At 42.5% G+C, this 20375-nt stretch overlaps 1 protein-coding gene across 1 annotated transcript in view; it reads right to left on the bottom strand.

Annotated features, from left to right (window-relative positions):
- PSMA3 (proteasome 20S subunit alpha 3) overlaps window positions 1-20375 on the bottom strand; it is a 47566-nt gene that overhangs the window by 18231 nt on the left and 8960 nt on the right. The window contains exons 3-7 of the mRNA XM_033951713.1: window positions 13047-13170; window positions 12479-12580; window positions 12119-12192; window positions 11747-11819; window positions 6132-6197 (exon numbers count right to left, since the gene is read on the bottom strand). Of these exons, the coding sequence (XP_033807604.1) occupies window positions 6132-6197; window positions 11747-11819; window positions 12119-12192; window positions 12479-12580; window positions 13047-13170 (439 nt within the window). The remainder of the gene's footprint in view (window positions 1-6131; window positions 6198-11746; window positions 11820-12118; window positions 12193-12478; window positions 12581-13046; window positions 13171-20375) is intronic.

Below are 20375 nucleotides of genomic sequence, written 5' to 3'. Positions count from 1 at the left end.
GGGACTGAGCTCGCAGTGATAATTTTTTCCCCGTGACATTCTCTACCACAATCAAAGCCATATTCAAGACTTGAATATAGTAAGTTCTTTAAGAAACTCCATGGTATCCTTTTTTTTTTTTTTTTTTAATTCTTTATTCATTTTAAAACTGACAAACAAGTGATTAATATTAAAACATTACATTACTAAAAAAATATACAGCACTTGACATTCTTATACATATAATCCATTAAAGTAGAAATTATAACCCTTGCCCCCCACCCAACAATTCATCAATGAAAATTTTCATAATACAACAGAAATCCAATCATTAAATAAAAATATTAATCATCCAATTTCCCCCCTCTCCCCCCAATAAAATACATGTATCCATGGTATCCTCTGCAGAGTGGCCCAGTGGTTAGAGATGCAGCCTCAGCACCTTGAGGGTGTGGGTATGAGCTCAGCACTGCTCCTTGTGACCCTGGGCAAGTCACATCCTCCATTGCTCCAACTATGTTAAGTAGACTGTGAACTAGAGCTGCCCAATCCAGGAAAAAAAATTTTTGATTCGATTCAGCCTATTGAATCGATTTTCCAGATTCGATTTTCCTGCTCAATTGGGTGCTTTTTTCAAACATCATGGTAGGTTTATGTTGTAGCCTCTTCACCCCCTTTGCCCTCTCCTACCCACACTGGCGCTGTGGTATAAACAAAAAAGATTTTTCCTCTTTAGCTCATGTTTGCGGTCTAACACCAGCTCTGGCAGGATACACATTTCAAATCTGACAAATTGTAATCACAAAACAGAAAATAAAATAATTTGTTGTCTGGTGATTTTATGAGTCTCTGGTTGCACTTCCTTCTGACTGTGCATCCAATCTTTCTTTCTTTACTCAGGCCTAACAATTGTCCATTTCTATTCCCTCCCTCCCTCCTTTGTAAGTTAGTGCCCCCTTCCTCCCTCCCTCCTTCCTATGTACGTTAGGATTTTATCCTATCCTACCTGCCCTGCCGCAGCACACAGCTGACCGGAAGTCTTCCCGATGTCAGTGCTGACGTTTGAAGGAGGTTAAGCCCTCTCTCCGACGTCAGCACTGACATCATGGAAGATTTCCGGGTCAACTGTGTGCTGTGGCAGGGCAGGAAGGGAAAAGAAGACGAGCCTCGCGGCTCGAGTGCATCCAAATGATCCAACCCCGCAGGAACCCCGTGACCCTAGGGGTGTTCCCAACGGGATCTCCGCGACCCTAGGGGCGTCCCCACGGGATCCCCGCGACCCAAAGGAGGAACCCGCGGGATTCCCGTCATCCCCGTTCCCATGCAGCTCTCTAGTTGAAACCCCTTAGAAACATAGAAACATAGAAAGTGACGGCAGAAAAGGGCCAAGGCCCATCGAGTCTGCCCACTCCATTGACCCACCCCCCTAGTTAATTGCTCTCTGGTGACTTTTTCCCTCGAAGAGATTCGACATGAGCATCCCAAATGATCTTAAAAACTTGCACGCTGCTGGCCTCAACCACCTGTACTGGGAGCCTATTCCAGCTGTCCATCACTCTTTCAGTGAAGAAGTACTTCCTGGTGTCGCCATGAAACTTCCCGCCCTTTATTTTCAGCGGGTGTCCTCTTGTGGCTGAGGGTCCCCTAAAAAGGAAAACATTATCTTCTACCTTGATGCGACCAGTGACATACTTAAACGTCTCAATCATGTCCCCTTTCTCTCTACGTTCCTCGAGAGAGTATAGCCGCAATTCGTTCAGCCTTTCTTCGTATGATAGATCTTTGAGCCCCGAGACCATCTTGGTGGCCATTCGCTGTACCGACTCGATTCTCAGCACATCTTTGCGGTAATGTGGCTTCCAGAATTGTACGCAGTACTCCAGATGAGGCCTCACCATGGTTCTGTACAAAGGCATTAGGACGTCGGGCTTCCGACTAACAAAACTTCTCCTGATACAACCCAGCATTTGCCTAGCCTTAGATGAAGCCTTCTCCACTTGTTTGGCCGTTTTCATGTCATCGCTGATGATCACCCCCAAATCCCGTTCTGCGGCAGACCTTGCTAAGGTTTCTCCATTCAATGTGTACGTTCTGCACGGATTATTGTGATCTACAAGGGAGTTGGAACTCCGACGAGAAGAATTATCCAACTGGGGGTATAGGACAATATTACAATCACCTCCTATCAGTAAGAAACCATCAATATCAATATGAGGGTATAAAATTTCATCAAGTTGTGTGAAAAATTCCTCTTGACCCACATTTGGAGCATATAAATTACAAAGGGTATACTTCTGATGAGCAATAGTAAGGATCCCTCAATTCTGTAGCTACCTGAACCTGTAAGCTATTATGAAAGAGAATGGCTACTCCCTTAGTTTTCTGTTGATGTTGATTAGAAGCAAAAAAATGGTTGAATACTCCGGGGGATGCAACACTCGTTCATGTTTAGATAACAAATATTGTGACAAACCCAGGTCTATTTCGGGTCTTACCCACAATAAACCCGGATCCTTTCCTGGTTTTGTCCCAGTGAGCAGGAATGTGCACAAGCCACCTAGGTGCAGGAGAGCGGATCAGGTGACTGACCAATTAATTAATCAAGCTGACTCTAGCTCTGACGGGGAAATGGAAATAACAGAAACAGGGCAGGATAAGCGTGAAAGTTTCACTCTAGGCAAACCTCATCCTGACACTGTTAAATCCCTCAGGAAATTTGAACAGCCAGTTAAAACCAGGGCTAGAAAGTATCCCGTTTGTGAAAGCAGGAAGCAAGTCAGTGGGTGGAAAACCCTTCCTCCACAGTATCAGAAGGGGAGTGGTTTTCCTCCAGATATAATGAGCCTGCTGAGAACAGAGAGGGGGAAGCAGCCAAGGGAAGCCAGACTCACGAGGCACCCGGGAGAGGATACCCAGGAGGGTATGAAGCTGGAGAGAGCCAGACTCTCTCAGACTGGCCCATGCTAGAGGCAGATGATGCAGCTCATACCAGGGAGCTTTGGGAGCAGCCAGAGGAGGAAGCAATGGACACCCAGGCATGCACTGAAACTCAGCCATTGCCTATGGAAATATAGTGAGTTTAAACCTGGATGTTTTCTCAGGCTGTTCATTCCTCTGTGCTGCTAGGAATCTGAAAGTTTAGAAACTTCAGTTTTAAAACTCTCCCTGAAAGTTTAAATGCAGAAGTTTTCTTTAAAGCCCTGAATTATATAACGTGGTATGAGTGTGTGTATTTCCTGGCTGATTGCCAAGCTGAGCCAGCACGTTGTTTCTCTCAGCTGTGGCTAATCCCAAGTGCACTATTACAGAGAAGGGAAACGTACATGTGCTATTGAAGACTTGTGATATATCAATGATTTTTGGAACATACAAATGAACTGTTTGGATAAAAGAATATTGATTTAAAAACACTGTTGCTCTGGTGAAGAGAACTGAGACCCATAAGCTTGCAAGCCCAGAAGCAGGGACTGTTGGTAATTACAGTGTTATTCGAGTTTGTTTTTTGGAACCTTTATGAGTTTGATGTCATGTGCTGTGAATGCATACTGCACTGCAAGGCTGATGCCTGAATGTTTTTGAATTATGTTACCATTACTGAAATAAAGCTATTTTTGGTTTTTTCACATTCTGACTGAAACCTATATTCCTTGCATGCTTGCCTAAAAGTAAGACCTGGAGGATCCCTTAGTAGCAAGGGACACGTGGGACTGGAGTTTTGGTCATTTTCCTGGGGCTGACAACATCAGCAAGAACCCGGGGTATGACAATATGTCTCCTGTAAAAACACAATCTGGGACCTCAGACGAGCTAGTTCCCTATAAAGAAGATGACGTTTCATGGGAACGTTAAGACCCCGCACATTTATAGATAATAATTTTAGGTCACCCATAATCTCAAAAGAGAAACTAAAATCCTAAAATACACTCTACCTAGAGCCAACAGTCTCCACAGCATCCCCCCTCCCCCTCCCATCCATAGTAACCACACACAAGAGCACCCACTTAAAGTGCACCCATGTAACCTAAGGGAGAGAAGGGCCCCTCCCCATGTGCCCTCCCAGCCAGCCTAAAAAATACCAACCAGGGTAAAATCTCAAAACTAGAAACCAATGTCCTCTCTTGATAAAGGCACACAATTTACTGTTATAAATCCAACCCCATAGTTTAATAATGCAAACTGCAAAACACTCCAAAATACAGGAGATAAACACACCACCGAAACAGTGGGAAAGCTGCAAGCGCAGATAAGAAATAATATCAAAGGTCCTAAAATGAATCCCCATCAAGTGCCAGGTAGAGAGTGCTGGTCAAGCGAATGGCGTTTCGGAAGACCATCCTCTCGCCAAATTCGCTACCATTGAGGTTGTGAAAGTTCTGCTCGACGTGGACGTCCATCAGATATCCGACCCGATGGTGTTGGTGAGGTCTCCGTGAACTGAACCTCAGGAAAGATTTGCGAGGCCTCTGAAAGGGACTGTACAGTACGCAAGGAACCCTCTAAATAAAAAAAGGAGAGCAAAAGGGTAGCGCCAGCGGTATTTAATTTTCTGGTCCACAAGATATCGAAGTAAGGGCTTTAGTTCTGCTCTGCGACGTAAAGTAACAGCAGCAAGATCTCGAAAGATTTCAAATTCTCGATCCTCCCATTTGAACACAGCAAGCGATCTGGCTTTCCACACAATAGCCTCCTTGATCTTAAAATCTTTAAAGCAAAAAATAGTGTCTCTGGGTTTATTCCACCGAGGGGCTGTCAAAGCTTGATGCGCTCGCTCAATAAAGATCTCTGGTAAGGATCTGGACTCTGGACCATCAGCCAATAGTAAAGATGCTATTTGTAGGGCAACCCTCTCACAATCCAGATAATGCTCTGATTCTGGTATTCCCCGGATCCTCAGATTAGTCTGCCGACTCCTGTTCTCTAAATCTTCCAATTTATCATATATATAATTTTGCTGCACCTGTAAGTCTTTAGAGCGCAACTCAACTTGGGCTGGAGCTGCATGCTGTTCATCACATTGAACCTCCAGATCTCCCACATGGGTGCCCAGCTCAGACAGTTCAGAACAGAGATCGGTTGCCAACGTTGTAAATTTACCCCGGAGCCCCTTCATCTCATTCCATATTTCCCTGAACAGAGATCGCACTTCAGTCAGTGGGTCCGACGGCAGCAAGTCAGAAGGCTCTCCACCCGCAGGCTCTACAGGAGCGGCGGTGCAGGCTGTACCGTGAGCGGTGGTGTAGGCCCCTCCTTATCCTTTGGCGCCATCTTAGCAGCATCAGTCTGCAAAGGGACGAAGGCAAAATCCTTCAGCGTCCGACGGACCAATTGTGCCATAAAAACACAGACACTCTGCAAAAGAAATCCGCTCGCAGATTTGCAGTTTGCAGGGTTGGATTCGCTATTTAGGGAGGGAAATGAATGCAAATTAGGCTCGAGGCACACGGAGCTGAGCAGTCACCTGTCCATACAGCACGATGACATCACTTCCCCCCTCCGGACCTTCTCTCCGATGTCAGGGGAAGGCTTGTGAGCAGGCGGTGTGCAATCGCTGCATGCTGGCCTTTCCCTTCCCGGAGTTGCAGCAGCGAGGAGCAGCCCGCATACCAACAAGCAGTGAGAAACCCTGGGTTAGTGGACGTAAACGCTCAACAAACATTTTGTTCCAGGAGGAGGATTGGTCAGCGGAATCGGTGAGCCGATTTAAAACAAACAAACAAACGAATCGATTCAAAAATCGATTCACCTGAAGTGAATCAGTAAATCGATTCGAATTGGAAATCGGGCAGCACTACTGTGAACCCACCCGGACAGATAAAAGAAATATGCTTCAGTACCTGAATGTAAAAATTATTTAGGCAATTTCCATTGATAGGCGGTATATAGATAATTAATAAAATATAAATTCACTACTGAGCCAATAGGCTTCTCCTGGTTGCTCTATCCTCAAGAAATCTAACACAATTGTATATCTTTAGTAAGTGGAATAAAATGTTTCTCCAGCCACCTTTTTCAGCAACTTAAACCCAAATAGCTGGGCATCAGCTCTGAGCCCCTGGGTTTCTTGGGCAGGAAACACCTATGCAATAAAAAAAACTTCTAAATTGTTAAAGTAATTAAACTCATACAATTATTTTTGTTTCTTTAAATCCTACCTGAAGTTTTTCAATTTCAGTTTTCGCTGCTTGCTTAGCTTTTCCAATAGAACAACCCCAATAACCCTACAAAGAAAAAAAAAAAAAAAAGTCAGTCACATTCAATAAAGGGTTTTGGCTACAAAGTCTGCAAAAAATCCAAAACCCTGCGATACACATTGAAAGGAGCTGTAACTCAGGTTTGCTATTCCGAGTACAGGTCTCCCTCCATATTCGTGGTGCTGGGATTTGCAAATTCAGTTGTTTGTGAGTCTCCAAACAAGCAGCTTCTCTTCTTCCTCCACAGCTTACATTTGAAGCCTTGGAGGTGTAGCAGTGAAGCAGGGCAGGAGAAATAAAAAATGGCTGCTTCAAGTTCCTGTGTCGGTTTTACGAGACTACTGCGGGAACCTGAGGCAGTCATTTTTGATTGCGGATCTGCATGGGGCAGGAGCATAGAAGATTGTTCCTGCCCTGCTTCACTGCTAGACCACCAGGGCAAGATGTGGAGGGGTCTGGCAGGCAGGAGGGAGGTAGGATGGGGCCCTAAAGTTATTTGCGATTTTCCAATATTGGCAAGGGAGCTGTGCCCTAACGCCTGTAAATATGAAGATGTGTAGTTGCCAAATTTTTACAATTAAGAGAATTAGTGAAGCTCAGCAAGGCTAATTAATGATGTTGCTTTCAACTTACATCTCTTTATTGCTTCATCTCTACAAAGATGAAAATAAAGCAATTTGTAAAACTGACCAGTCACTGTAAAAGTTTGTACGTCAAAAACTACATTTCAGTATATGCACCAAAGGGGAGCCCTTACCAATCCCTCTACATGAAATCCCATTTTATTTAAAATTTCCTGTACAATATCACAAATACACACCCAAATCACAGCAACAAGAAGTTTGCTATCCAGTTTTTGAGGACTTACAATTCAGGCTCTATTGCTTCAGTGTACATATCATTGCTGCTGCAATGTTATGGTAAACCGCATCAGTCATTTCTATTTTACTATCTTGGGCAATGATTCTTTTAAAAGTAGCTAATGGTGTGTTTTTAAAGTATACAATTGTACAAGAAAGAGCTCCCTTCTGATTACTGGAACATAAGAACTCAAGGCAAGATTAGGTTCTTACCTTCTTAATCTTCTTTCTTGTAAACAGGAATAGTACTCTTGACCAGTGGATAAAACACTTATTAACCCCAAGGGTTGTAGAGAGCCCACTGTTTTGTTTTCATGCTCCACCCCCTTAATCAGTACCAAGGCTTCTAGCGAGTCCTACAATGCAGATATAATAATAATAATAACAGCTTATATACCGCAATACCGTGAAATACAGTGGAGCTCGGACTAAAGAGGACTGCGAAGAATTGCAAAGGGACCTGAATAAACTAGGGGAATGGGCGACGAGATGGCAGATGAAGTTCAACGTTGAGAAATGTAAAGTACTGCATGTGGGAAGCAGAAACCTGAGGTACAACTATACGATGGGAGGGATGTTATTGAATGAGAGTACCCAGGAAAGGGACTTAGGGGTAATGGTGGACATGACAATGAAGCCGACGGCACAGTGCGCAGCGGCCGCTAAGAGAGCGAATAGAATGCTAGGTATAATCAAGAAGGGTATTACAACCAGGATGAAAGAAGTTATCCTGCCGTTGTATTGGGCGATGGTGCGCCCGCATCTGGAATACTGCGTCCAATATTGGTCGCCGTACCTTAAGAAGGATATGGCGATACTCGAGAGGGTTCAGAGGAGAGCGACACGTCTGATAAAAGGGATGGAAAACCTTCCATATGCTGAGAGATTGGAGAAACTGGGTCTCTTTTCCCTGGAGAAGAGGAGACTTAGAGGGATTTGATAGAGACTTACAAGATCATGAAGGGCATAGAGAGAGTAGAGAGGGACAGATTCTTCAAACTTTAAAAAATAAAAGAACAAGAGGGCACTCGGAAAAGTTGAAAGGGGACAGATTCAAAACGAATGCTAGGAAGTTCTTCTTTACCCAACGTGTGGTGGACACCTGGAATGCGCTTCCAGAGGGCGTAATAGGGCAGAGTACGGTACTGGGATTTAAGAAAGGATTAGACAGTTTCCTGCTGGAAAAGAGGATAGAAGGGTATAAATAGAGGATTTCTGCACAGGTCCTGGACCTGTTGGGCCGCCACGTGAGCGGACTGCTGGGCATGATGGACCTCAGGTCTGACCCAGCAGAGGCATTGCTTATGTTCTTATATTCTTAAGTTCTAGGTATATAAGAGAGGGGTACGGGGAAACTCCCCTAAACCACATAAGTCTCTGTTCTGCTCCAAATACAAAACATAAGAATTGCCAAACTGGGACAGACTGAAGATCATCAAGCCCAGTATCCTGTTTCCAACAGTAGCCAAACCATGTCCTAAGTACCTAGCTTGATCCCAAGTGGTAAAACAGGTTTTATGCAGCTTATCCTAGGAATAAGCTATCTCAATAATGGCCTTTGGGATTCACTTTTAGGAAGTTATCCAAAAATTTTTTTTTAAACCCTTCTAAAGCTAACAACGCTTTTAAACCACTACTAACTGAAACAGAGTGAAAACAAAAAGGGACCACCTGTGTGCCACCTGCATCAATAGTTCTATTGTTCAGTATTTAAATGAGCCTCTTATGCATGAATTCCTCTTCATTCCTGACCCTACTGGACAGGAGACTTGACAAACTTGCCTAGTCAGATGTCTTGTTTCTAAAAGAAAGCAGGCTAGTATACATCTGACAGGGCAGGTGTCAAGACTACCATTCCTGTTTACAAGAAAGAAGAGTAGCAAAGTAAGAACTTAATCTTTCCTTCTTGTGTATTAGAGCAGTCCCAGGTTTTTATGGTGGGACAGATAAGCCTACTGCCAGCATGGAGGACCCAAAGGTGGTGTCCAGCCCAGCTGCAACATCCACCTTGTAAAACTTAGTAAACATGTGGCGGTTAGACCAAGTGGCCATCCTGCAAATATCTGCAGGTGAGACTGCTTTAGAGTCTGCCCAGGAAGATGCTATGAATGGAGTGTGCCTTCAGTATCACTGGAGACTGCTTTCCGCTTCCAGAAATTTCAACAGTCTATTCACCTTCTTCACTCCCATAGGTGTGAGAGCTGGGAGGTGCACCTCTTGGTTTATGTAAAAACCGGACACAACCTTTGGTAGGAAGGAAGGAACTGTTTGAATTGAGAGACACTAGTCTCTGAAATTCGAAGAAAGGGTTCCCTGCAGAACAGGGCCTGCAGCTCTAACACTCTTCTCGCTGACATTACTGTCACTAAGAAAACTGGTCTTAACTGTCCAATCTATCAGGGACGCTTCTTCCAAAGGCTCATACGGGGTCTTCCCAAGGGCCTGCAGAACCAGATTAAAATCCCAAGACATAAAGGGCTGGCGCACTGGAGGATGAAGATGTAAGGCTCCCTTCAAAAATCTGGAAACACCCGGATGGGATACCAGTGTGCACTTGCTGAACTGTGCTCTTTAGCAGGAAAGTCCAGCTATCTATACCTTGAGAAAGCCGACTGCCAGGCCTTTCTTCAGACCTTCCTGCAAAAAGTCCAGCACCACTGACACCTGTGATCACCGGGTCCAAGCCGTTTCATGATTCACACCAATTCCAGAAACACTTTCAGGCTGGTTCTTAATCCTCAGGAGCGTGGCAATAACCTCAGTTGATTAGCCTTTTCAGCTTAAGGCTTCAAGCTCAAGAGTCATGCCTTAAAATCAAAGTGCTCCAGATCCTCCAGGGCGATGGGACCCTGTGAAAGAAGATTCGGATGATAAGGAAGCCTGAGTGTCTCGTCCTTCTGCAGACATACTACATCTGCGTACCACGGTCGCCTCAGCCAATCCAATTCTAGTAGTTCTACTCGACCTAGGTATATTCTGTTCCACTGAAGCACTCTGTCTATCATTGGCCATGAGGTAACATAGGAGGAGCTCCTCAACAAGCCAGACTTGGACAGGAGCGTCCAAGCGCCCAGCGCTTCCAGGCTTGTACTTTTGGCTGAAGAAATGAGCCAACTTTTGTTGGAGGCTGAGGCCATGAGGTTGAAAATCGGATGACCCCAGCACCTGACTATGCTATAAAAGGCCATCAGAGACACCACTCCTTGGGACCAAAGGTCTGCTGACTTAGGAAGTCTACCTGCACATTCTCAACCTCGGCCACATTAGCCGCCAAGATTTCCAAGAGATGGTCTTCCGTCCACCAAAAAAGCAAGCGAGTCTCCGAGCTCAGTGATGCCTCCTTGCCTATTTACTGCGGTTGCACTGTCTGAGAAAACTCAGACTGACTTTCCTTCCAGGGTGCTGCTCAGGGTTCGCAGACCTAACTGTATCGCTCTCAGCAACAAAGTGATAAAAATAAGAGAAAGGGGAAGGGATTGGGACTTCTATACTGCTTTTTTGTAAATTTTACAACCATACTCAAAGCGATTTACATACAGGTATTTTTCAAGTATTTTTCCCTATCTCTCCTGGTGGGCTCACAATCTGTCTAATGTACCTGGGGCAGTACACAAAAATCTGACAAGTAAAATAAACCAGGACAAAATAAAAGAATATACATAAACCAAACAAAGATGTCTGACTACCAGTAGCACTGCCGCATACATATTACTCGTTACTTGACTCCAAAAAGAACATTGCCACAGATACTTCAAAAGACCCAATAAAAAGGCAACAAACAGTCTTAAGGGTTCCGAGGGTGAAAACTGCCTAAAAATACACCTGAGCTAAACAACGTCAAAATAACCAATAATAATAAATATTAGTGAAGTGGGCAACCTCAGTGTGGAGGGTCAGCGAAGGGAGAGATTCTCTGGCACTTCACACTACAAAACAAAGGCAACATAGCCCCTGCTTTGTAGTGTGAAGCGCCGGAGAATCTCTCCCTTCGCTGACCTTCCACACTGAGGTTGCCCACTTCACTAATATTACATATTACTGACATTTTATTTCATCCAAACTCAGACAACTAGCCCCACCAAAATTCATGGACAAAATATCAAGTACCAAAACTGTTTAATACAGTCTACTTATTTATTTTTAAAATTTCTATACCATTTTTTCCAAAATGGTTTACAAAAGGTTACATACATAAAATATTATAAAAAATCATAACAAGATAGGAACAAAAACCAAACAGAGTCAATCCATACATAAGGTCAATTGCTCAAAGAAATGCGTCTACAAATAGTTGTGTTTTTAACATTTTCCTGAATGAGTTCCTGTCTCTACATTTTCAAATTTGACCAACAAGACTATTCCAGAACTTAACTCCTGCAGACATATCTGAGCACTAAACAGCATGGCATATATAAAAATTATATGCTAGATCTAGATAGAGCACTAGAAATCTTGAATAGTCCTGCAGGTAAGCTGAGTTCCCTTACAGCGCTCCATTTTTCATTCAGTTGCCCTGGAAATAACCCACGGATTTCATAAAAATCTAGCTGTGCTATAATTTTAAAGCTGCTTACCTCTGAAACATGTATAATGCAATTTAATTATGCTGTATACCAGCACAGGAACATTTCTACCTTAAGACTTTAATACATCATACTACATTAAAAACAAAAAGTAAAAATGTGTTTTTGATTCACATTGGTGAAAGCTACTCACATAGGAAATGCCCGATGGGTCAATCATATAAAGCTGAGCACCATCATCTTCATTGTAAGAGCCTAACATAAAACTGGAAAAGGAAGTAATGGAAAAAAGTTATGTTCACATGAGAACTACAACATCTATTCAAGGCTCAGGTCAAGTTCAAACGCGACTTCAAATATCTTTAAGGGACTATTATTTACTCTTAACATGTAATTTCAAATCTCAGCTATTTTGCCAGAAAATGCTGAATTAGTTAATTTGAACAATTTAACTTTTATCAAACACAAAGCTAATCCGTTTATATTTAGAACTGGATCCTCTTAATTCATATAGTTCACCATTATGAGAGTCCCAGAACTGCTTGCAAGATAAACAGATTATTACCTGCATCCAAAGGGTCTAACAGCACTGTACAATGTGTATGCGTGTACATACATAGCCACTCGGTCTGCAAGATGCTGATAAAGAAAAAAAAACAAGCGTACACTACTAGTATATACTTCACTTAGAATTATAGTTTAAAATGCATCAGAGCAGAGCTTCCCAAACAACGTTTCTTTGGGTGGGCTCCTCATAGGTACATCCTCTGGTTTTTATTTGACTGCGATCATGGGGTCAGCCCCAAAATAAAAAAAAAGATTGATAAGCACTGTCTTAAACAGAAATTATCTTCCTTGTCAAAGGCTGATTATGTAATTGCATCAAGATATCATGTATTTCAGCAAATGGGAAGAGTTAACTTACCTTTAAAGGAATATCGTAGCCATAATTACATCGGAAGTTTGAAGCCTCTTCTCTAGCTATGTCAGCAAGGGATCGTGCATCTGCCAAAAGCCCTGCTACAGCCTAAAAGAAAGAAAAGCAACAACTAAACCATGATTGGATCCTTTCAAATAAGGTCAATGAACTGTTATTTTATGAAAGTATTGCTCTGTTACATGTGTTAAAAAAACAACAACCCATAAATATACATACAATCAGCCATCAACCCACATATTTGAGCACAAATGCATTTAAGTTCTCTTGATATGGCATTAAAAAAATGAACTGCAAAGAACATATCAGTCTCTAATTGTACAACATTAAGAAGTACAGTCAACAAAACTAAATTTTCCTTTTCTGGCATTAACACAAAAACCTCCGATTCTTAAATTGTGGTAAACTGCTTGCAGAATCTGAAAACAGATTTTTTTTTTTTTTAAGTTTGTACCTAGCTCTATGTTTGAGAAACCATTAAAACCTCACTAATGATTTGCTTGCTGCATTTCTCAAGATGGTTCTAGAAAACAAATTCCAACACATGCCAGCTTACCATTCCAACATGTCGATCTACATTAAAGATTCGCTTATTAGAACCTTCTTCATAAAGTTTGGATAAGACTAATTTTTCCACCCCGAAGACAACACCATCTTTACATCGGATGCCAATGGCTGTACTGTAATACAAAGACAGAACTATTTTTTTTTTTTATACTAGAAGTAGCATAGTTAAATTGTAATTACCAAGATCTAAAATATTCTGCTATGAACTTGCAAAAAAGGTCATTCAATAATGCTACAAAAATGTGGTTCTCTCCCCCACCAGAAACAGTAAGCAGTATTGTGTGTTTTATTAAGGAAACCCTAGTATAAATAATTTACAAGCACTTAAAACCAAAACAACTGTATTAAAATAAGTGGAGGAAAGACTCCATCTCTGTACATCCCTCTTCATTTAAAAATGGCCCGTTTAGCATAATGTACCAGGCTACTAACACACTGCTGAACTGTGCAACATTAATTTGTTAATATAGACCTCCTTCATTTGAAAAGCATCTGGCAAAACTATATTTTTATTTCCTGGAAAGTATTAACTGCCTTTATGCCGAGCTTGCTAAAATTTTGGGATTATTAAAAACATTGAGGGTGAATGTTAAATAATTAATATTGCATGGTTAAAGATTTGAAACTTCCCATTTGGAACAGAGCATAATCACCAAAACTGATCTGGAAGCCTTCCATCTGATGTCAGTGGGTCAGCATACAGGAGAAGTGCGGCTGGGAGGAAGGAGCCAGCCAGAGGAGGTAAACACCCACAGAAATGAGGCATGAATTTGGGACAACAAAAGTCAGACGTTCTTAACCCAGAGATTTCCTGCATTACATGAATGTACTTGGAGTGGAAATACACTACACTTAATCTATCCTCTTTTCATATGCACTGTTGTGAAAGAAGTCTTCCCACCTTCCATTTCTCCTATTATTGCGTATATGTCACACTGAATGGTTTCTGATATTTAGTTAATTAATTTATAACCCACTCTTACCAAGAGTGGCGAACAAAGGAACACACATACAACAAAACTGTATATACACAAAAATTAAAAATATACAAAAATAACATCCCAGAGAGGCCGTGCTACAGGTAGCATTCAAGCAAAGTCAGTAATATGCCACTTTCAGGAGATGTTTAAAAAGTTTCCAAGTTGCCCATTCAAGATACTGAAGGGGATAGATTTAGTAGATAAGGACAGGTTGTTCACCCTCTCCAAGGTAGGAAGAACGAGAGGGCACTCTTTAAAGTTGAAAGGGGATAGATTCCGTACAAACGCAAGGAAGTTCTTCTTCACCCAGAGAGTGGTGGAAAACTGGAACGCTCTCCCAGAGGCTATCATAGGGGAAAACACCCTCCAGGGATTCAAGACAAAGTTGGACAAGTTCCTACTGAACAAGGATGTATGCTGGTAAGGCTAGTCTCAGTTAGGGCACTGGTCTTTGACCAAAAGGGCCACCGCGGGAGACCACTGGTCTGACCCAGCAGCGGCATCTCTTATGTTTATAATATCGTTATTTTTCGTTGTTATTTTCTAAAACATGCGGCTTATTCCAAACAGGTCCTCTCGGACATTACCTACCAAAATGTACATCTTATACTCTTGCTAAGCAAATTGTATTTCTATATTCTTGCTCTCTTAAAGTCTATGCTATCTGTATTTCATATGTATACTTGCATATTGTGTTTTGCTGAATGTCCAGCTCTCTTGATTGTAAACCGCCTAGAAGTCGCAAGATTGTGGCGGTATAGAAGAATAAAGTTGTTATTATTATTATTATTGTTCTGTTCACATCAAATATTCAATGTAACACATTCCACTCTAGAGGACCAGAAACAGTAAATATACTGAAGGCAAGAAAGACAGACATTACCAACTAGGATGAAGCAGCAGAGTACAGGGAACAAGCAGGAACATAAATTCCAGTGGAATATGCGAGACATTCTAGATAAGTAGGTAGTGTCCCCATAGCCGCATGCCATCTGCAGAAGGAATCAGTTTGGATTTTTCTCTATGTCTCTTCTGTACTTCACTGAGCTCCTTAGCTCCAACTACAGTTTTTTTCCTTTTGCCACATGCCTGCAGGAGTGTGTTCATTCTGCTCTTCACATTTTATTTGGTGTTTTTAGTCCTTTTTTCTGGATTTTTGGCCTTCAGCTTTGCCTGCATTGAGAACACACAGACTTATGTCTGTAGCTGACAAGCCAATCCCAGTAGGTACCAGCCTGCTTAATTTTCATTGGAGCTCGGGGCCATCTCTGAAGTTGTCTCACCTACTGTTAAGCAGGCACCCTTAGGAGGCTCGGCGATGTCTCGCAAGGTGCCGGCTGTGTCTTCTCACCTCCGCCCGTCCCGGTACGCATCTATTGGTCCAAACAAAGGCATAAGGTCTGATTGGCAGCCCGAAGATCAACACTGCAGAGGCATTCCCAGCATGAGGCAGTGATTCTCTGATCCAGCTACTGTAAGAGAGCTGAGGCAGGCTGCAGCATAGATCCACAAACAGATCAGTGAGTATAGGCTGTCACAGCCTGTGAGGTGATATTGGGGGAGGTCTGAAAAGTGGGGTTTTCAAGGTTTCTGCATGTACCCCTGTGTTCCTCCACCTGGAAAATCCTAAATTCACCATTTTTAAAAACTTTACTAAGTGTGAAAAATATCTTGATTGGGCACGAATTTCATAGTGGCAGTCATCTTGCATTTTTAGCAATCTTTTTTTCAAAAGCTCCCTGCTTCTCCAAAACTGCAATTTTTGTCTCAAATCTTGTTGGGATGAAGTCCTTAGGCTCTAATATGAATTATTGCCAGGATTGCACAATTTAGGCACTTCAGGAGTGTTCTTGCATCACGAGTGGCAGCTGGGAGGGGTGGCATCGCAAAGCTTAGCCTCTCCCCTGGTCAAGCAGGTGACTTAACGCTTGACTAGCCCAGTGGGACGGCATGGCTGCGATCCCTCCACAGCCTACAAAATGCAGGATTCAGCCATCAAAGGGTGACTATGCCCCAGGAGCCCAAGACTCTCAGAGTTTCAGCAACAGTTTGAGAGAAAAAAAAATGTCAAAGCAGGCGTTCTTCCCTTGCGCAGTCCCACTCTGCATCCGCTGCACCTCTCGGTGGCATTGCTTCTATGGGCATGTCCTGTTTCAGTCAGCCGCTGTTCCTAGTCTGTCTGATCCTTATGCTGATGACCAGCTTGCTGACCCCTTATTTCAAGGTACAGCGCTTCCAAGGATGGGAGACCAGGGACTATATGCTGGATCTTCAGGTTCTTCAGGGGCTATAGGACCTGGGGATGATCCCACAGTTCTGGGCTTATTTCTAGAAGGGGCTGTTCGCATTTGACCACCAATTACTCCCTTTATGGGACCTCAACCTGGTGATGTCTTGTCTTTCCAAGACTCCCTTTGAGGCTTCCCCTCTTGGACTTGATGCTCAAGACAGTCTTTCTGGTTGCTGTTCTGTCAGCGAGGTGTCTTTGGACTACAGGTTCTTACTTGCAATGAATCATTCCTCCGGATTTCGTAGACAGGATTTCCTTGCATAGGGTTCCTTTCTTTCTGTCGAAGACAGTTTCAGCTTTCCATGTAAATCAGGGAGTCCATTTGCCTATTTTTCAGCCCACTGGTTCAAAGATTGTGTTTTGAGGAACCTAGATATGAACAGAGTGCTTCTTCGCTATCTGGAGGTCAATAATGAGCTTTGTCTCTCTGACCATTTGTTTGTGCTGACTCATTCTGTCAAGCAGGGTGCTCCCGCTTCTAAGGCCACAATTTCCAGATGGATCCGTGAGGCCCTTTCGTCAGACCACATTCTTGCTGGGAAACGTCTCCTGTTTCCGTCAAGGTGCATTCTTCTAGATGTGTGGCTTCTTCGTGGGCTGAAGCTAAAGCAGTCTCCCCTGAGGAGATTTGCACAGCAACAACGTGGTCCTCTCTACCCACGTTTGCCCAGTTTTACAAAGTGGATATGGCGGCGAGACAGGACTCTGCCTTTGGGTCCTCAGTCTTGAGGGTTGGCGCAGTAAGCTCACCCTAGCTTTTTGGGGACTGCTTTTGTACATTCCACTTGTCTAGAATGGCTCACCTATTGCACAGGAAAAATAGATTATGTACTTACCCTGATAAGCTCTTTTCCAGCAGATAGGCAAGACATTTTAGACACCTTCCCTGATCTTTCTGCACTCGACTACTTCTCAATTTGTTTCCTGCATCTCCAAGTTGTAACTTGGATACCAGTTGGCCCTTGGAGGCTGGAGAGTATACTGTATATATGCTCCTCTTTTCGGCAGGAATAGTTCCCGAGCTCCCTTGAGGATTTTGTCAGCTGTTTGCAGCCAATATTCTCACATTACTCCTTTGAGAAGAACAGTTATTTCTAAGCCTGATTGTTATGGGTTTGGTGACCCTTGGTGCTTGGGTACTAACTGTAGGTGGAGTTAAGAAGCACAGAAAAAAATTTGAATTGGATTCCTTCTACAGATGGCACGTGGCCATGGGGATACTACCCACTTGTCTATAATGTCTCACCTATCTATGGGAAAAGAGCTTACCAGGGTAAGTACATAATCTCTTTATTGTAAATCAGATTTTAAAAAGTCTCTCAAAATAGGCACATAAGAACCAGCAATAGTTTGTATTTTTGTACAATAGCTCTCAGGAAGCCAACACAATCAAGCAAAATATGTTCAAACAAAGATGTATGGCAGAATTCATGACAATTTGCAAAGCCTGTATATGCAAAGCTGGTAAGCCAAGGTATACAATATTGCACTAGTCAAGCCCATTTAAAATCCAGAGTTTGCAGTACAGCTTGAAAGTCAGTGTGCCAATAAAGCGCACAACTTGCTCACCAGGCACAACTTAAAATGAGAGTTATGAACTACAGCCTGTTCCTGAGCAACAAAAGAATCTATCATCCAAAATCACTTCCAAGCTATGTTAGGGTTGGCCAGAAAAAAGTTGGGAAAACTGTACAAACTGAAGTTTTTCCCATGAATTTGATTGTGCTTGATTAGAAAATGTTTAAAAATTATTTAAAGCCCATCCTGGGGTCGCTCAAAGTCACCGATTATATAAAGCTCTGTTTTTCTTAAAATTTGCTATTATTTTTGCTTAATAGAGCAAATTTCTTAATATTATAGCTAACTTTCATGGTTGTCACACTCAGCAATGATACACTGATAAAAAGACATTTTATGAACCTTTAACATCTGTACTTTATTGTGGAAAATAGAAATTTAATATACTTCACTAATATCTAAACATTTAATTATTTAGGTATTTACTGTATTTTTCACTCCATAAGATGTACTTTTTCCACCCCCAAAAAGGGGGCAGTGGGCTTTTCTCATTGCAGAGCGACACATAATGCAGGAGCGCGACCTTTGCGCTTCCTGCTTGGTCACACACTGCTCCGAGATTGGTTGCAGTCAGTTTGTACTGCCGTTTTATTTATTTATACCTAGCAGCTTAACTGAACGGTTGCCCTTAGTTCCACTGCAGCCATTGAATGCAGTGGCAGGAGGAAGCGGGCGCAGGTCAGTCTGCCGAAGAGCGGTGGCGGCGGGGAGTGTCCTTCTTGGAAGGTGAGCAAGCGCCAGGCCCAGGAGCTGCTGCTTCTCCTACAGAAAGTGAGCGCCTCACACGCCCTCCTTCTTCCCTTTGGCCTAGGAGCATCGTACGCACCCAGCTGACTCTGCCATCGGGAGAACTGCGGAGGCCCAGCCAGGAGCCTGAGGGCTGCGGAGTTGGGGCTTGTGGCTTTGTTAGTGTTTACTGTTAAACCAGTTTAGGCTTCCTCCCTCTTTGATGTCGGTTTCATGAGGCTTTTAGTGACGCTAGCTCAGTGTTTATACCAGTACACACCACCTTCTCTTATTTAGAAGTGCATTTATCCTCTCATGAGGAAAAAAAATTGACCCTATTGGTTTTCTGAAGAGATGGAATAAGGCACTGCTAAGGGTTGTACTGCAATCTCTTGTTTGTCCAAAACAATTACTAGTCTCTGTACTGTGTGCGGCACAATCTTATCCTTTTCAACCAAGCAATAAGTATTTAGTAGTTAACATAGCTGGGTTTAAAAAAGGTTTGGACAAGTTCCTGAAGAAAAAAATCCATAGTCTTTTATTATATGGGGGAAAGCCATTGCTTGCCTTGGGAACTGTCTTTTTACTCTTTGGGTTTTTGCCAGGTACTGGTGACCTGGATTGGCCACTGTGGAAAGAGGATACTGGGCTACGATGGACCATTGATCTGACCCAGTAAGGCTATTCTTATATTCAGTGTTCCTTTTAATGTACCTTTGTATCATTATGCTTCAGGTGAGGTCTCTTATTTTTCTTGGTTTTTCCTCCTCTACAGGTGGGTGCGTCTTATGGAGCGAAAAATACAGTATATACCGCCTGTCAAAGTTATCAAAGTGGCTTACAAGCAGGTACTCAAATATTTTTCCTATCTGTCCTGGTGAGCTCACAATCTATCTAACATACCTGGGTCAATGGAGGATTGAGTGACTTGCCTAGAGTCACAAGGAGTAGCATGGGAATTGAACCCTCAACCTCAGAGCTTCAAAACTGTTGAACAAACACACCAGTGCTCAAACAGTTTCATTGGGGCAAGCCAATTTTCAAGCAGGTAAACCAAAGAACGTCACTGGGAGATTTGGTTGGACCTGATTCACATTTCCTGTTTCACGCTCTTGGTATTACCAATGAATGGCTGACAAAGTCAGAAAGAATCAGAATTAGTTTATAGAATGATCTGTCTGACGCCACTGAGATAAGTGGTTTTTTATCTTGCAGTATTTATACATTATATGCATGATTGTGCACATTACTGAGCATGATTTTACACACAAATTGAAGGTGGCAGGAGGATGGCCAGTGATTGAAAATTTTTGTCTGCATTGGCTGAATGACCATTAGGCTGGCATGTGTCATGGACATATAGTCTGAGGCCTTTTCTCCATGCTGCAGATTACCTAACCTTTTATGAAATAGTATGTCAGATGAGTTAATGGTTTATTAAGCTTTATATTTACAGTTCCATTTTGTTTTGATTTCTGCAATTGTTGGCTGTGGAACTTTTGAATTTTTTGTTTTTGTTTTTGTCAAAAGAGCCACAGACACAAGAAAAAAAACTTCTGGTAAGTCTAAAACAAAAAACAGTGAAACAAGAAGTTTCTGGATGTCACAGGAACCATAAAACAATCAACTAGAAGCATTATAAAACGTGGTCTGGATCTTGTCCAATATCTCAAATAAATATTAACTGAAACTGATGTGCTGCAATGCAGGCAAATAATATTCTAATATTCTGCTAAAATTTTTG

The sequence above is a fragment of the Geotrypetes seraphini genome, chromosome 7 (assembly GCF_902459505.1).
Source record: "Geotrypetes seraphini chromosome 7, aGeoSer1.1, whole genome shotgun sequence".
In the NCBI taxonomy this organism is placed as follows: domain Eukaryota; kingdom Metazoa; phylum Chordata; class Amphibia; order Gymnophiona; family Dermophiidae; genus Geotrypetes; species Geotrypetes seraphini.
The sequence above is the reverse complement of the archived record's forward strand: the minus strand, read 5'-3'. Positions and strand labels throughout refer to the sequence as shown.